At 51.0% G+C, this 15654-nt stretch overlaps 2 protein-coding genes and 1 pseudogene across 2 annotated transcripts; all 3 read left to right on the plus strand.

Moving 5' to 3' along the window:
* The first annotated feature begins 76 nt into the window (after positions 1-76).
* On the plus strand, positions 77-3422 carry LOC115352680 (probable G-protein coupled receptor 19). Its single transcript, XM_030041227.2, is given in 3 exon segments — positions 77-99; positions 2009-2271; positions 2273-3422. Coding segments are annotated over 2 exon segments (1245 nt in total). The 5' UTR covers positions 77-99; positions 2009-2028; the 3' UTR covers positions 3275-3422.
* A 1112-nt stretch (positions 3423-4534) lies between these two features.
* On the plus strand, positions 4535-7768 carry LOC115352683 (probable G-protein coupled receptor 19). The gene is given in 3 exon segments (XM_030041228.1): positions 4535-4557; positions 6465-6679; positions 6681-7768. Coding segments are annotated over 2 exon segments (1245 nt in total). The 5' UTR covers positions 4535-4557; positions 6465-6484; the 3' UTR covers positions 7731-7768.
* On the plus strand, positions 7768-12187 carry LOC115352682 (annotated as a pseudogene).
* Positions 12188-15654: the final 3467 nt, after the last annotated feature.

Below are 15654 nucleotides of genomic sequence, written 5' to 3' on the forward strand. Positions count from 1 at the left end.
GTCTACTCCTATCACGAGGATGAGGGAACAACGCTGGCAGGTCCCAGCAGCTGTATTTCAGTGCTAGCTCAGAAATACAGAGGTCACTCGAGCGGCCAGGTGGGTGAAAAGCACCGTCTAAAAAGGAGACGGATTGCTGACCCCGTTAGCATTAGGGGAGGCGTTCTAGCCAGCAGCAATGAGAGTCCATGCTGGATGACTGCTCTGTGCTGCTTTAGAGAGGTAAACACTGAGGGCCCCCAAGCCCAACTACTATCCACCTGTCCTAGGGAGCTGTTTGGCAGCTAACAAACAGAGCCATCATCTCCTTTAAACCCAGTTCCAAGCTCCCTTCTTGCCTCGTGCTCACCGATTTGGTGATGTTCACTACCCGGCCTCAGAGCCGTAAAGGCTACGTGTTACCAGTACCCAGGCAAGGCAATGTCTGTACGGGGGATGGAAAGAAGGAGGAAGGACTGCAAGCGAGGGTCTGGCAAGAAAAGCAGGGGACCTGCTGGGAAGGAAAAGGGGAAAGGGGGGACTGGAAGCTGAGCCATTCGCTTTTAAAAAGAACAGCAGGGCTTGGACTCGGCTGGCAACCCCCGCACCCCTGCAAACCCACAGGTCGTGTCGACAGAGGATTGCTGAGCTTAGAAATTTGGCACGTCCCAAGGCCCAGACAAGGCGACTGGGTCCCTTCCCAGAGCTGGGCAAGGGTTCCCCCCGTGACACAGCTGTGGGCAGAGGTTCCGTGTTCTGTGTTGGTGTCAGTTGCTCAGGACAACCCTTCAGTTGTCCCTTGGGTCACCCAAAGACCTGCAGAACCTGCAGCTCGGTGGAGGACGGGCTTCGCTCGGCAGCCGGCCTCGACAGGGTGAGCTGTCAAGAGTCACACTTGCTGCTTGGGAGGTCCCTGACCGAGGTAAGGACATCGACCCTCTCCCCGGGTTTTCTCCAGCGCACAGAGAGCCTCGACGGCTGACACGGCAGTCGCATCTAGTAGCGACAGTTCTACCGACACAACCCGAGGCTCTGCGGCTGGAAATCCCCCCATATCTCAGCTGGATGAGGACATTTCCCTCCTCCCCCAGAGTCTTCCTTCCGAATCAAAACTCTGCCGTTGATAAAAAAGTCTCCTGTGCGTTTTGGGAAGAGGTTGTCGTGCCACCTTGTTCTCAGGGTGACAGAGGGAAATGCTGCCCTCGATGGGGCGGCTAACTTAAGAGGCAAAAAGACGTGCGGGGACAGCGTTGATGTTCAGGGCAGATGCTTTAAGGTATACAATGTCCCGCTCATGATGAAAATTTCCTCGCTGTGGGAGGGCTGAGGAGGATTCACGGTGATGAGCACCCACCCAGCTCGCTGCCAGTCCTTCCAATGTGCTCATCTTTCCTTCGCCTTCAAACCCAGACCTTGCTTACCTACCAAAATTACCTCCACAAACACAAAGATTCAGGGATAGGAGGGATATTAACACCAAAGTTACTAACGATTGGATGGGAGCAGGGTTGGGCTGCTAGTATCCTTATCAATGAAGATCTCCTTATCATGGAAAATATTACTTCCCATTCCACCTCTCGGTATAGGAAACACCTCCCTTGTCTCTCTACTTGACGCATTTATGTCCAGTCAAGGGAGCAGGGACACTGATGGTCTGGGGTTTTGCCACCCCCCCAGACACTGGGAAGTACAGCTCGTTTTGGGCTCGGTGGGGCATATTCCGCTCACTCGCTTTGCAGGTCACCAGCATTGGTGAAACTGCACCCCAGTCTCTAGCTGTGAAAAGGACATTTCTCTTGCAGAGGACAGAAATGCCTGTCCTGAAACAGTCAAGCCAGTAACAAAAATCCGCAGGAACCTTAACGGCCTCTGCTGTACCAGACAGGCTCACCATATATTTCTGACCGCTTCTCTGAAATCTACTGCTTTAAGTAGCACATATACTACTTAAAGTTACCTTTCCTTGCCTAAGGTAGGTCTTTCACACATACTTGTTAAACAGCACCTTTTCTCTTCTCTCTTCATGCAGCCTGAGCAAAAGACCTGGCCATGTTTGCCCACAGCGTGGATAACAGCAGCGCTCCTTTTGTTCTCCCTACCTTATTGCTCCTGCTGCAGAACAAGAGCTACCCCGAAACCTCCACCCCTCCTGCTGGCCACAGGGTGACCGAGTCACCCACAGGACCCCCCTCAAGCAGGAACCACACTGTCTTGCAGTATCAACTGAGGCTGGGGGAAATCGCGGCAGCCAGCATGGTTTTGGGAGCGTTGTGGCTGGTCTCCGTCTTTGGAAAACTCCCTCGTCTGCTTAGTGATCCACAGGAGCAGGAGGACGCAATCCACCACCAACTATTTTGTCGTCTCCCTGGCTTGCGCAGACCTTCTCATCAGTGTCGCAAGCGTGCCCTTCGTGCTGCTTCAGTTTACCTATGGCAGGTGGATGCTGGGGAACGCGATGTGCAAGCTGGTAAGGTACGTGCAGTACCTCGCCCCTGGCGTCCAGATATACGTGCTCCTCTCGATATGCGTGGATCGATTCTACACTATCCTCTACCCCCTGAGCTTCAAAGTGTCCAGGGAGAAAGCCAAGAAAATGATCCTGGCCTCCTGGCTCTTTGACGCTGTATTGGCATCACCGGCTTTCTTTTTCTACGGCTCCAACAGCGACGACCACTGCAACTTCTTTCTCCCCAGTTCTTGGGAAGGAGCCCTCTACGGTGCCATCCACCTCTTGGTGGTGTTTCTGATCCCTTCCATCCTCATCATCCTCTTCTACCAGAAGGTCATCAGGTACATTTGGAGAATAGGCACCGATGGCAGGACTGTCAGGAGGACAATGAATATTGTCCCAAGAACAAAAGTGAAAACCATCAAGATGTTCTTAACGCTCAACTCGGTCTTCCTCCTGTCCTGGCTCCCTTTCTACGTGGTACAGCTGTGGCACCCGCAGGAAACAGACTACAGAAAGAGTGCCTTGCTTTTCCTGGCCGTCGCCTGGGTTTCTTTCAGCTCTTCAGCCTCCAAGCCAACCCTCTACTCCGTGTATAATGCCAACTTCAGAAGAGGGATGAAAGAAACTTTTTGCATGTCTGCCATGAAATGCTACAGAAGCAATGCATACACCATCACCACCAGTTCCAGGATAGCCAAAAAAAATCACGTTGGGATCGCAGATATCTCAGCTCCGGCCAAAACTGTCACCAAAGATTCCATCTATGATGCTTTTAACAGAGAAGCAAAGGAAAAAAAGCTTGCCTGGCCTATTCAGTCCAATCCCCCAAATACATTTGTCTAGTTGGCTTCATTGCTTTGAAACATTCCTATGTACCCCCAGAACAAGGAGCTTTCTCTCAGTTTTGAACCAAGGTATATTTACGTATTTTTAACACAACTTTTAGGGAAGAAAAAAAGATGTTTTATTTTATTAAATGCCTTGATTTTGATGCGTCCAGTCTATTTCGTTTCAGTTCAGTTACGTCCTGCTTTTTGGAACTGCTCTCCCTGAATCACAAGCATAACCTTTTCACAAAACAGAAAAGTCCTTACACTCTCTAAATGTAGGGGGAAAAGGAAAGCGGAAAACACTGCTTGTTTTTCATCCTTGCACGTGGGCCACAGTGTAATGCATAAATGCAGAAATCTACCCAAATCCTTCTCTACTTCCTTTCATTAGGTCCCTGTGAATATCCTTGCACTGGGGTTTTCCTCCTTGTTCAGATCCCAAGGGTAAGATGTCCATACGTGGGCATTGCTGGCCTAACCCTGAGCCCACCGACATTAGTGGTAAAATTCCCACTGCCCCGGTAGGGTCAGCATCAGGCCAGCACTGAACGCTTTTGCATCTTCCTCATTGCGCCTCTCCAGAGGTCTCATGGTCCAAACCGCCCGAGAAAAGTCCTCCCCTTGGTCTGACCCTCCCCGCCTCCTCTCAAGCTGCTTTTACACCCAGCCTGCTGCACCCACCCAGAAGCCAGGGGGGGGCACCACCTGGGAGAAGACCTGCTCATCAAAAGGAAAAGGGGCCATGGCTGTACCAGGCACCCAGGGACTCCTCACGTCTTAAATTTAGTGCGTCTCCTAGCCTGAGCCCCTTCTTCTCAGGTACTCCTGTGGCACCTGCAGCAAGCAGTGCTTTTTGCCAGGCAGGAGCAGAAAAAACCAGCTCTGCGCTTACACGCTCGCCTGACAGCATCCTCCACGGGTGCGTGCTTGAAGAGGTCCCAACAGGCGTTCCAGAGGAGACAAGCTGGCAGGGAGCGGTGCCTGCAGGTGCAGCCGGCTCCTGCTGCTGTTTCTCTGCCAGCGCAGTGAGAAACAACCCAACGGGACCGGCCAGGGCTTTGGTCCTGGTGGCAAGCCCTACGTCCCAGCTGAACAAGGGGGTAGGCACCTCCGCCTCGTGGGCATGTATACCTTGGGCCCACCAGCTTGAAGACTTTACTCTGGAGGCGAATTTGGCTTGCTCCACACGGGATGTAGGTCTACTCCTATCACGAGGATGAGGGAACAACGCTGGCAGGTCCCAGCAGCTGTATTTCAGTGCTAGCTCAGAAATACAGAGGTCACTCGAGCGGCCAGGTGGGTGAAAAGCACCGTCTAAAAAGGAGACGGATTGCTGACCCCGTTAGCATTAGGGGAGGCGTTCTAGCCAGCAGCAATGAGAGTCCATGCTGGATGACTGCTCTGTGCTGCTTTAGAGAGGTAAACACTGAGGGCCCCCAAGCCCAACTACTATCCACCTGTCCTAGGGAGCTGTTTGGCAGCTAACAAACAGAGCCATCATCTCCTTTAAACCCAGTTCCAAGCTCCCTTCTTGCCTCGTGCTCACCGATTGGTGATGTTCACTACCCGGCCTCAGAGCCGTAAAGGCTACGTGTTACCAGTACCCAGGCAAGGCAATGTCTGTACGGGGGATGGAAAGAAGGAGGAAGGACTGCAAGCGAGGGTCTGGCAAGAAAAGCAGGGGACCTGCTGGGAAGGAAAAGGGGAAAGGGGGGACTGGAAGCTGAGCCATTCGCTTTTAAAAAGAACAGCAGGGCTTGGACTCGGCTGGCAACCCCCGCACCCCTGCAAACCCACAGGTCGTGTCGACAGAGGATTGCTGAGCTTAGAAATTTGGCACGTCCCAAGGCCCAGACAAGGCGACTGGGTCCCTTCCCAGAGCTGGGCAAGGGTTCCCCCGTGACACAGCTGTGGGCAGAGGTTCCGTGTTCTGTGTTGGTGTCAGTTGCTCAGGACAACCCTTCAGTTGTCCCTTGGGTCACCCAAAGACCTGCAGAACCTGCAGCTCGGTGGAGGACGGGCTTCGCTCGGCAGCCGGCCTCGACAGGGTGAGCTGTCAAGAGTCACACTTGCTGCTTGGGAGGTCCCTGACCGAGGTAAGGACATCGACCCTCTCCCCGGGTTTTCTCCAGCGCACAGAGAGCCTCGACGGCTGACACGGCAGTCGCATCTAGTAGCGACAGTTCTACCGACACAACCCGAGGCTCTGCGGCTGGAAATCCCCCCATATCTCAGCTGGATGAGGACATTTCCCTCCTCCCCCAGAGTCTTCCTTCCGAATCAAAACTCTGCCGTTGATAAAAAGTCTCCTGTGCGTTTTGGGAAGAGGTTGTCGTGCCACCTTGTTCTCAGGGTGACAGAGGGAAATGCTGCCCTCGATGGGGCGGCTAACTTAAGAGGCAAAAAGACGTGCGGGGACAGCGTTGATGTTCAGGGCAGATGCTTTAAGGTATACAATGTCCCGCTCATGATGAAAATTTCCTCGCTGTGGGAGGGCTGAGGAGGATCCACGGTGATGAGCACCCACCCAGCTCGCTGCCAGTCCTTCCAATGTGCTCATCTTTCCTTCGCCTTCAAACCCAGACCTTGCTTACCTACCAAAATTACCTCCACAAACACAAGATTCAGGGATAGGAGGGATATTAACACCAAAGTTACTAACGATTGGATGGGACCAGGGTTGGGCTGCTAGTATCCTTATCAATGAAGATCTCCTTATCATGGAAAATATTACTTCCCATTCCACCTCTCGGTATAGGAAACACCTCCCTTGTCCTCTCTACTTGACGCATTTATGTCCAGTCAAGGGAGCAGGGACACTGATGGTCTGGGGTTTTGCCACCCCCCCAGACACTGGGAAGTACAGCTCGTTTTTGGGCTCGGTGGGGCATATTCCGCTCACTCGCTTTGCAGGTCACCAGCATTGGTGAAACTGCACCCCAGTCTCTAGCTGTGAAAAGGACATTTCTCTTGCAGAGGACAGAAATGCCTGTCCTGAAACAGTCAAGCCAGTAACAAAAATCCGCAGGAACCTTAACGGCCTCTGCTGTACCAGACAGGCTCACCATATATTTCTGACCGCTTCTCTGAAATCTACTGCTTTAAGTAGCACATATACTACTTAAAGTTACCTTTCCTTGCCTAAGGTAGGTCTTTCACACATACTTGTTAAACAGCACCTTTTCTCTTCTCTCTTCATGCAGCCTGAGCAAAAGACCTGGCCATGTTTGCCCACAGCGTGGATAACAGCAGCGCTCCTTTTGTTCTCCCTACCTTATTGCTCCTGCTGCAGAACAAGAGCTACCCCGAAACCTCCACCCCTCCTGCTGGCCACAGGGTGACCGAGTCACCCACAGGACCCCCCTCAAGCAGGAACCACACTGTCTTGCAGTATCAACTGAGGCTGGGGGAAATCGCGGGCAGCCAGCATGGTTTTGGGAGCGTTGTGGCTGGTCTCCGTCTTTGGAAACTCCCTCGTCTGCTTAGTGATCCACAGGAGCAGGAGGACGCAATCCACCACCAACTATTTTGTCGTCTCCCTGGCTTGCGCAGACCTTCTCATCAGTGTCGCAAGCGTGCCCTTCGTGCTGCTTCAGTTTACCTATGGCAGGTGGATGCTGGGGAACGCGATGTGCAAGCTGGTAAGGTACGTGCAGTACCTTGCCCCTGGCGTCCAGATATACGTGCTCCTCTCGATATGCGTGGATCGATTCTACACTATCCTCTACCCCCTGAGCTTCAAAGTGTCCAGGGAGAAAGCCAAGAAAATGATCCTGGCCTCCTGGCTCTTTGACGCTGTATTGGCATCACCGGCTTTCTTTTTCTACGGCTCCAACAGCGACGACCACTGCAACTTCTTTCTCCCCAGTTCTTGGGAAGGAGCCCTCTACGGTGCCATCCACCTCTTGGTGGTGTTTCTGATCCCTTCCATCCTCATCATCCTCTTCTACCAGAAGGTCATCAGGTACATTTGGAGAATAGGCACCGATGGCAGGACTGTCAGGAGGACAATGAATATTGTCCCAAGAACAAAAGTGAAAACCATCAAGATGTTCTTAACGCTCAACTCGGTCTTCCTCCTGTCCTGGCTCCCTTTCTACGTGGTACAGCTGTGGCACCCGCAGGAAACAGACTACAGAAAGAGTGCCTTGCTTTTCCTGGCCGTCGCCTGGGTTTCTTTCAGCTCTTCAGCCTCCAAGCCAACCCTCTACTCCGTGTATAATGCCAACTTCAGAAGAGGGATGAAAGAAACTTTTTGCATGTCTGCCATGAAATGCTACAGAAGCAATGCATACACCATCACCACCAGTTCCAGGATAGCCAAAAAAAATCACGTTGGGATCGCAGATATCTCAGCTCCGGCCAAAACTGTCACCAAAGATTCCATCTATGATGCTTTTAACAGAGAAGCAAAGGAAAAAAAGCTTGCCTGGCCTATTCAGTCCAATCCCCCAAATACATTTGTCTAGTTGGCTTCATTGCTTTGAAACATTCCTATGTACCCCCCAGAACAAGGAGCTTTCTCTCAGTTTTGAACCAAGGTATATTTACGTATTTTTAACACAACTTTTAGGAAGAAAAAAAGATGTTTTATTTTATTAAATGCCTTGATTTTGATGCGTCCAGTCTATTTCGTTTCATTTCAGTTACGTCCTGCTTTTTGGAACTGCTCTCCCTGAATCACAAGCATAACCTTTCACAAAACAGAAAAGTCCTTACACTCTCTAAATGTAGGGGGAAAAGGAAAGCGGAAAACACTGCTTGTTTTTCATCCTTGCACATGGGCCACGGTGTAATGCATAAATGCATAAATCTACCCAAATCCTTCTCTACTTCCTTTCATTAGGTCCCTGTGAATATCCTTGCACTGGGGTTTTCCTCCTTGTTCAGATCCCAAGGGTAAGATGTCCATACGTGCGCATTGCTGGCCTAACCCTGAGCCCACCGACATTAGTGGTAAAATTCCCACTGCCCCAGTAGGGTCAGCATCAGGCCAGCACTGAACGCTTTTGCATCTTCCTCATTGCGCCTCTCCAGAGGTCTCGTGGTCCAAACCGCCCGAGAAAAGTCCTCCCCTTGGTCTGACCCTCCCCGCCTCCTCTCGAGCTGCTTTTACACCCAGCCTGCTGCACCCACCCAGAAGCCAGGGGTGGGCACCACCTGGGAGAAGACCTGCTCATCAAAAGGAAAAGGGGCCATGGCTGTACCAGGCACCCAGGGACTCCTCACGTCTTAAATTTAGTGCGTCTCCTAGCCTGAGCCCCTTCTTCTCAGGTACGCCTGTGGCACCTGCAGCAAGCAGTGCTTTTTGCCAGGCAGGAGCAGAAAAACCAGCTCTGCGCTTACACGCTCGCCTGACAGCATCCTCCACGGGTGCATGCTTGAAGAGGTCCCAACAGGCGTTCCAGAGGAGACAAGCTGGCAGGGAGCGGTGCCTGCAGGTGCAGCCGGCTCCTGCTGCTGTTTCTCTGCCAGCGCAGTGAGAAAACAACCCAACGGGACCGGCCAGGGCTTTGGTCCTGGTGGCAAGCCCTACGTCCCAGCTGAACAAGGGGGTAGGCACCTCCGCCTCGTGGGCATGTATACCTTGGGCCCACCAGCTTGAAGACTTTACTCTGGAGGCGAATTTGGCTTGCTCCACACGGGATGTAGGTCTACTCCTATCACGAGGATGAGGGAACAACGCTGGCAGGTCCCAGCAGCTGTATTTCAGTGCTAGCTCAGAAATACAGAGGTCACTCGAGCGGCCAGGTGGGTGAAAAGCACCGTCTAAAAAGGAGACGGATTGCTGACCCCGTTAGCATTAGGGGAGGCGTTCTAGCCAGCAGCAATGAGAGTCCATGCTGGATGACTGCTCTGTGCTGCTTTAGAGAGGTAAACACTGAGGGCCCCCAAGCCCAACTACTATCCACCTGTCCTAGGGAGCTGTTTGGCAGCTAACAAACAGAGCCATCATCTCCTTTAAACCCAGTTCCAAGCTCCCTTCTTGCCTCGTGCTCACCGATTTGGTGATGTTCACTACCCGGCCTCAGAGCCGTGAAGGCTACGTGTTACCAGTACCCAGGCAAGGCAATGTCTGTACGGGGGATGGAAAGAAGGAGGAAGGACTGCAAGCGAGGGTCTGGCAAGAAAAGCAGGGGACCTGCTGGGAAGGAAAAGGGGAAAGGGGGGACTGGAAGCTGAGCCATTCGCTTTTAAAAAGAACAGCAGGGCTTGGACTCGGCTGGCAACCCCCGCACCCCTGCAAACCCACAGGTCGTGTCGACAGAGGATTGCTGAGCTTAGAAATTTGGCACGTCCCAAGGCCCAGACAAGGCGACTGGGTCCCTTCCCAGAGCTGGGCAAGGGTTCCCCCGTGACACAGCTGTGGGCAGAGGTTCCGTGTTCTGTGTTGGTGTCAGTTGCTCAGGACAACCCTTCAGTTGTCCCTTGGGTCACCCAAAGACCTGCAGAACCTGCAGCTCGGTGGAGGACGGGCTTCGCTCGGCAGCCGGCCTCGACAGGGTGAGCTGTCAAGAGTCACACTTGCTGCTTGGGAGGTCCCTGACCGAGGTAAGGACATCGACCCTCTCCCCGGGTTTTCTCCAGCGCACAGAGAGCCTCGACGGCTGACACGGCAGTCGCATCTAGTAGCGACAGTTCTACCGACACAACCCGAGGCTCTGCGGCTGGAAATCCCCCCATATCTCAGCTGGATGAGGACATTTCCCTCCTCCCCCAGAGTCTTCCTTCCGAATCAAAACTCTGCCGTTGATAAAAAAGTCTCCTGTGCGTTTTGGGAAGAGGTTGTCGTGCCACCTTGTTCTCAGGGTGACAGAGGGAAATGCTGCCCTCGATGGGGCGGCTAACTTAAGAGGCAAAAAGACGTGCGGGGACAGCGTTGATGTTCAGGGCAGATGCTTTAAGGTATACAATGTCCCGCTCATGATGAAAATTTCCTCGCTGTGGGAGGGCTGAGGAGGATTCACGGTGATGAGCACCCACCCAGCTCGCTGCCAGTCCTTCCAATGTGCTCATCTTTCCTTCGCCTTCAAACCCAGACCTTGCTTACCTACCAAAATTACCTCCACAAACACAAAGATTCAGGGATAGGAGGGATATTAACACCAAAGTTACTAACGATTGGATGGGAGCAGGGTTGGGCTGCTAGTATCCTTATCAATGAAGATCTCCTTATCATGGAAAATATTACTTCCCATTCCACCTCTCGGTATAGGAAACACCTCCCTTGTCTCTCTACTTGACGCATTTATGTCCAGTCAAGGGAGCAGGGACACTGATGGTCTGGGGTTTTGCCACCCCCCCAGACACTGGGAAGTACAGCTCGTTTTTGGGCTCGGTGGGGCATATTCCGCTCACTCGCTTTGCAGGTCACCAGCATTGGTGAAACTGCACCCCAGCCTCTAGCTGTGAAAAGGACATTTCTCTTGCAGAGGACAGAAATGCCTGTCCTGAAACAGTCAAGCCAGTAACAAAAATCCGCAGGAACCTTAACGGCCTCTGCTGTACCAGACAGGCTCACCATATATTTCTGACCGCTTCTCTGAAATCTACTGCTTTAAGTAGCACATATACTACTTAAAGTTACCTTTCCTTGCCTAAGGTAGGTCTTTCACACATACTTGTTAAACAGCACCTTTTCTCTTCTCTCTTCATGCAGCCTGAGCAAAAGACCTGGCCATGTTTGCCCACAGCGTGGATAACAGCAGCGCTCCTTTTGTTCTCCCTACCTTATTGCTCCTGCTGCAGAACAAGAGCTACCCCGAAACCTCCACCCCTCCTGCTGGCCACAGGGTGACCGAGTCACCCACAGGACCCCCCTCAAGCAGGAACCACACTGTCTTGCAGTATCAACTGAGGCTGGGGGAAATCGCGGCAGCCAGCATGGTTTTGGGAGCGTTGTGGCTGGTCTCCGTCTTTGGAAACTCCCTCGTCTGCTTAGTGATCCACAGGAGCAGGAGGACGCAATCCACCACCAACTATTTTGTCGTCTCCCTGGCTTGCGCAGACCTTCTCATCAGTGTCGCAAGCGTGCCCTTCGTGCTGCTTCAGTTTACCTATGGCAGGTGGATGCTGGGGAACGCGATGTGCAAGCTGGTAAGGTACGTGCAGTACCTCGCCCCTGGCGTCCAGATATACGTGCTCCTCTCGATATGCGTGGATCGATTCTACACTATCCTCTACCCCCTGAGCTTCAAAGTGTCCAGGGAGAAAGCCAAGAAAATGATCCTGGCCTCCTGGCTCTTTGACGCTGTATTGGCATCACCGGCTTTCTTTTTCTACGGCTCCAACAGCGACGACCACTGCAACTTCTTTCTCCCCAGTTCTTGGGAAGGAGCCCTCTACGGTGCCATCCACCTCTTGGTGGTGTTTCTGATCCCTTCCATCCTCATCATCCTCTTCTACCAGAAGGTCATCAGGTACATTTGGAGAATAGGCACCGATGGCAGGACTGTCAGGAGGACAATGAATATTGTCCCAAGAACAAAAGTGAAAACCATCAAGATGTTCTTAACGCTCAACTCGGTCTTCCTCCTGTCCTGGCTCCCTTTCTACGTGGTACAGCTGTGGCACCCGCAGGAAACAGACTACAGAAAGAGTGCCTTGCTTTTCCTGGCCGTCGCCTGGGTTTCTTTCAGCTCTTCAGCCTCCAAGCCAACCCTCTACTCCGTGTATAATGCCAACTTCAGAAGAGGGATGAAAGAAACTTTTTGCATGTCTGCCATGAAATGCTACAGAAGCAATGCATACACCATCACCACCAGTTCCAGGATAGCCAAAAAAAAATCACGTTGGGATCGCAGATATCTCAGCTCCGGCCAAAGCTGTCACCAAAGGTTCCATCTATGATGCTTTTAACAGAGAAGAACAAGGAAAAAAGCTTCCCGCGCCTATTGAGCCCAATCCCCCAGATAATGTCATCTAGTTGGCTTCATTGCTTTGAAAAATTCCTACATACCCCCAGAACAAGGAGCCTTCTCTCAGTTTTGAACGAACGTTTATTTAGGTGTTTTTAACGTAGCTTTTAGGGAAGAAAAAAAGATGTTTTGTTTTATTAAATGCCTTGATTTTGATGCGTCCAGTCTATTTCATTTCATTTCAGTTACGTCCTGCTTTTTGGAAGCGCTCTCCCTGAATCACGAGCATAACCTTTTCACAAAACAGAAAAGTTCTTACACTCTCTAAATGTAGGGGGAAAGGGAAGCGGAAAACACTGCTTGTTTTTCATCCCTGTGCATGGGCTATGATGTATAAATGCATAAAACCACCCAAAGCCATCTATACTTTCGAAACAGACAGCCTTTTTTTTTTTTTTTTTTTGCAGTTATTAACCTCATTAATTAGAACTGGACAGATTCTGTGTGTGGAATATTGATTTCTTTTCTTAATTCCCATAATATTGTCCAGAAGTACAGTAGCACACCTTCAGAAAACACAGGTAAGTATTCATCCACAAAATGAAGTCAGAACTAACGTCCGCTTGGTGAATTCCCCTCACTCTGCTGGATCCATGTGCTCCCGTGAGCTGGAGCCATGGAAGGTCCAGCCCAGGCACCCCTCGCCAGGAAAGTTTCCATTTTGACTTTTCTACAGTGTTGACAGGAGAGTCCCGCAGGGCCCAGACCTGAGTTCCGTCCATCCCAGTATCCTATCCTTGACTATAGCCATCAGCTGGTACTTGAGAACAGAGCGTAGGAAGCAGGGTAGGAAGCAGGGAAGCTACAGAGCACTTACTCTACTGACACCTCATTCCAGCCTCCGGCAGTCACTGCTAAGAATTAACACCCTTCACAGGGTAGCTGCCTAAAAGTGGTGCCATTCAGTAAATCCGGACCAGATCGAGAATGCACCTAGTCACAAAGTCCCAAAGACTGGACAAGAAGCCCCACCCTGCTTGCTCAGGCCCTGTCTGAGCGGATTTCAGGAGAGTTTTGCCTGAGAATCAGGGATTTGACTTCTTTTCAGCTGAGGATCTCAAGAACTTGCTTCCTATTCTCTATTTGCTTCTCAACTAGCTCTGACAAAGTCAGTAGATGGTGAATAGTTGATCCCCACCCACTCTCTCTTTGCCAGTCTTGGGTTTGTAAACTTCTATCACGTATTATCTCAGTTATTTCTTTTCTGTACTAAAGTCTCTTCCTACTCAGTCATTTCTTGCACAGAACCAGCTCCAGGCCAGGCTCTCCTTGGAGCACCTTGATGTAGCAGCCAGGGCATGGCCAAGCATCCTCAAGTTCAAACTACCAGCAGCTCTTTCACACTCAAGTCATCCTAAAAGCATTGTGGACACTTTGATCCCAGGCATTAAACTGGGCAATAGAAGACTGTGCAGGTGTCAGCTATCCCTCCACATACTCCTATTTCAAAATCTTAAGCTCCCTGCTGTATGTTTGAAAAAGACATCCTCATCCACAACCTCCTCAGAGAAGGATTATCTTTTTCTTCTGCTTTCAGAGCAAATGTGGCACAGCTGGGTTCCTGTTCGTGCCTGGGGCCTGGAAGTGCTGCAGTAATGAAAGTTAATAGAACAAGAGAAGCGAGTACTACAGGGTGTATTAAACACACTTGAGTATCTCCCTTTCCCGTCAGCAGGGAGCAGAAGCACACGCGTGGTGGAGCCCCAAGCTGACATCCTCTGACGAGACTCTCATGCTGGCATTGTGGGTGGGGAAACTCCTTTGTTGAGAAATATTCCTGCATGTATGGTAGAAAACTTCCTTCCTCCTCCTCTACCATATGAAGTATGGTTGTAAGAACCCTTACTAACTGCAGGAACACTTCCAGTATGTATTTCACAAATTCAGAAATCCCCATTAAATAAGGATCTGGTATTTCTCATTAAAGCCATTAGCAAAAATTCCCATGAATTGGGAGGAGAGAGGACCTTGAAAATGAGACAAGACCAATTTTCTGCGTTGTTCATGTCCCGAGCAGGTTGTTTCTCCCTGAAACATCACCGTATGCTTAGTTTTTCTTTGTCACTTAATTACCTCTGAGACAGTAAAATCAGATCTAGGGTAAGCAAGCCAGGTCAACTTTGCAATGTTATTTTTAATGTTGGGTTGCAAGACTGAAACCCAACAGTTGTTCTTGTGGTTAGTAGTTTTATTAAAGAAACAGGACTGAACAGAATGAGCCCTGAGGTTGTAGAGGACCACGGGGTCATGGTTACCCACCTCCCACTAGGTCTGAGTCCAGAGGGACCCAGGACACTTGTTCCTTCAAGTCTATGTGAATGGGAGTGCATGAGGCGGCCTTGTTATCTAGGCATCAAGGACAGGACAGACCGTAACAGTCAGTGTCCTGTTGAGGTGTATCCAGAGAGGCTGTAGATGGTGAGTCCTTGTACAGTCGGACCCCAAAGATGTTCTAGTGGATGCTGCCTGTGCACAGCCAGCTTCCAGCCCACAGATGAGGAGCAGGAGTCAGACCATTATGGATCACGAAGGAAAATACTGCTGCAGCCATCACGTGCAGGAGCTGCTACCTTCAGACTTGCTCCATTGCTGAAACGGACGGGAGGGAGAGAGGCAGTCCACCCCTAAGGCACTAGCACCGTGTTGCAGACCCGCAGTCTGCCAGATGTCATTTCACATACAAAGCCCAGAGAACACACCAGTGGGTGTGAAACCACAGACTTCTGTGCAACTTTCCCTCTTGTGAACTCAACCGCATTTCTCCACCTCTCAGAAGTTGTAAAACTACACAAGCTGGCAAGGAAAAGTCCAGGACTGCCATGACACAACAGCTAGGGACACAATGTCCCCGGGTTGAAACAGTTGGCAGTTCTGCCCTGAAATCACAGGGCTAACCAGCCCTGTGACCATGAGCAAAGACTGGAGGTTGGCTTTCTTAAACCACCTTCCCATATCAGTAAAAGTCCTGTCACAGTTGTACCAGAGTAAGCGTGACTCTGCTTGTATAGCTTCTTTTAGCCAATACTATACTGGTAAAAACACATTCGCACTAACATAAGCTGTGTTTGAACTCAGAGGAATTTGCCCATGCAGCTGCCCTTTATGCAGTTATACTGATAAACCTTCCTGATTTCTACTTCCATGTAATGCAGCTTTCAGCATGGTTAAAAAAATTATCCAGAGCAATCAAAAAAACCCCACTGCTTCAGTTGCTAGCTAGCTGACAGATCCCTCGGTCTGAAAAGCCAGCCTTCACCACACAGCACAAACAAAAAGAGCAGTGATGTGCCTGTACGTCGGGTGCACGCGTACATGCTCACTCCTACCTCCTTCCTTTCCCTTTTTCCCAAGTCCTCCCAGTCCTGTCTATCCTTTCTCCCATCGGCTATGGCTGCTGACCAGGCTCATGTCTGGGTGAACACTTTGCTTCTGGGAGAGGTGCCTGAGGAAAGGCTGCCCGAGCCACCCTGGCACC

This window comes from Aquila chrysaetos, chromosome 17 (genome assembly GCF_900496995.4).
Source record: "Aquila chrysaetos chrysaetos chromosome 17, bAquChr1.4, whole genome shotgun sequence".
Taxonomy (NCBI): Eukaryota; Metazoa; Chordata; class Aves; order Accipitriformes; family Accipitridae; genus Aquila; species Aquila chrysaetos.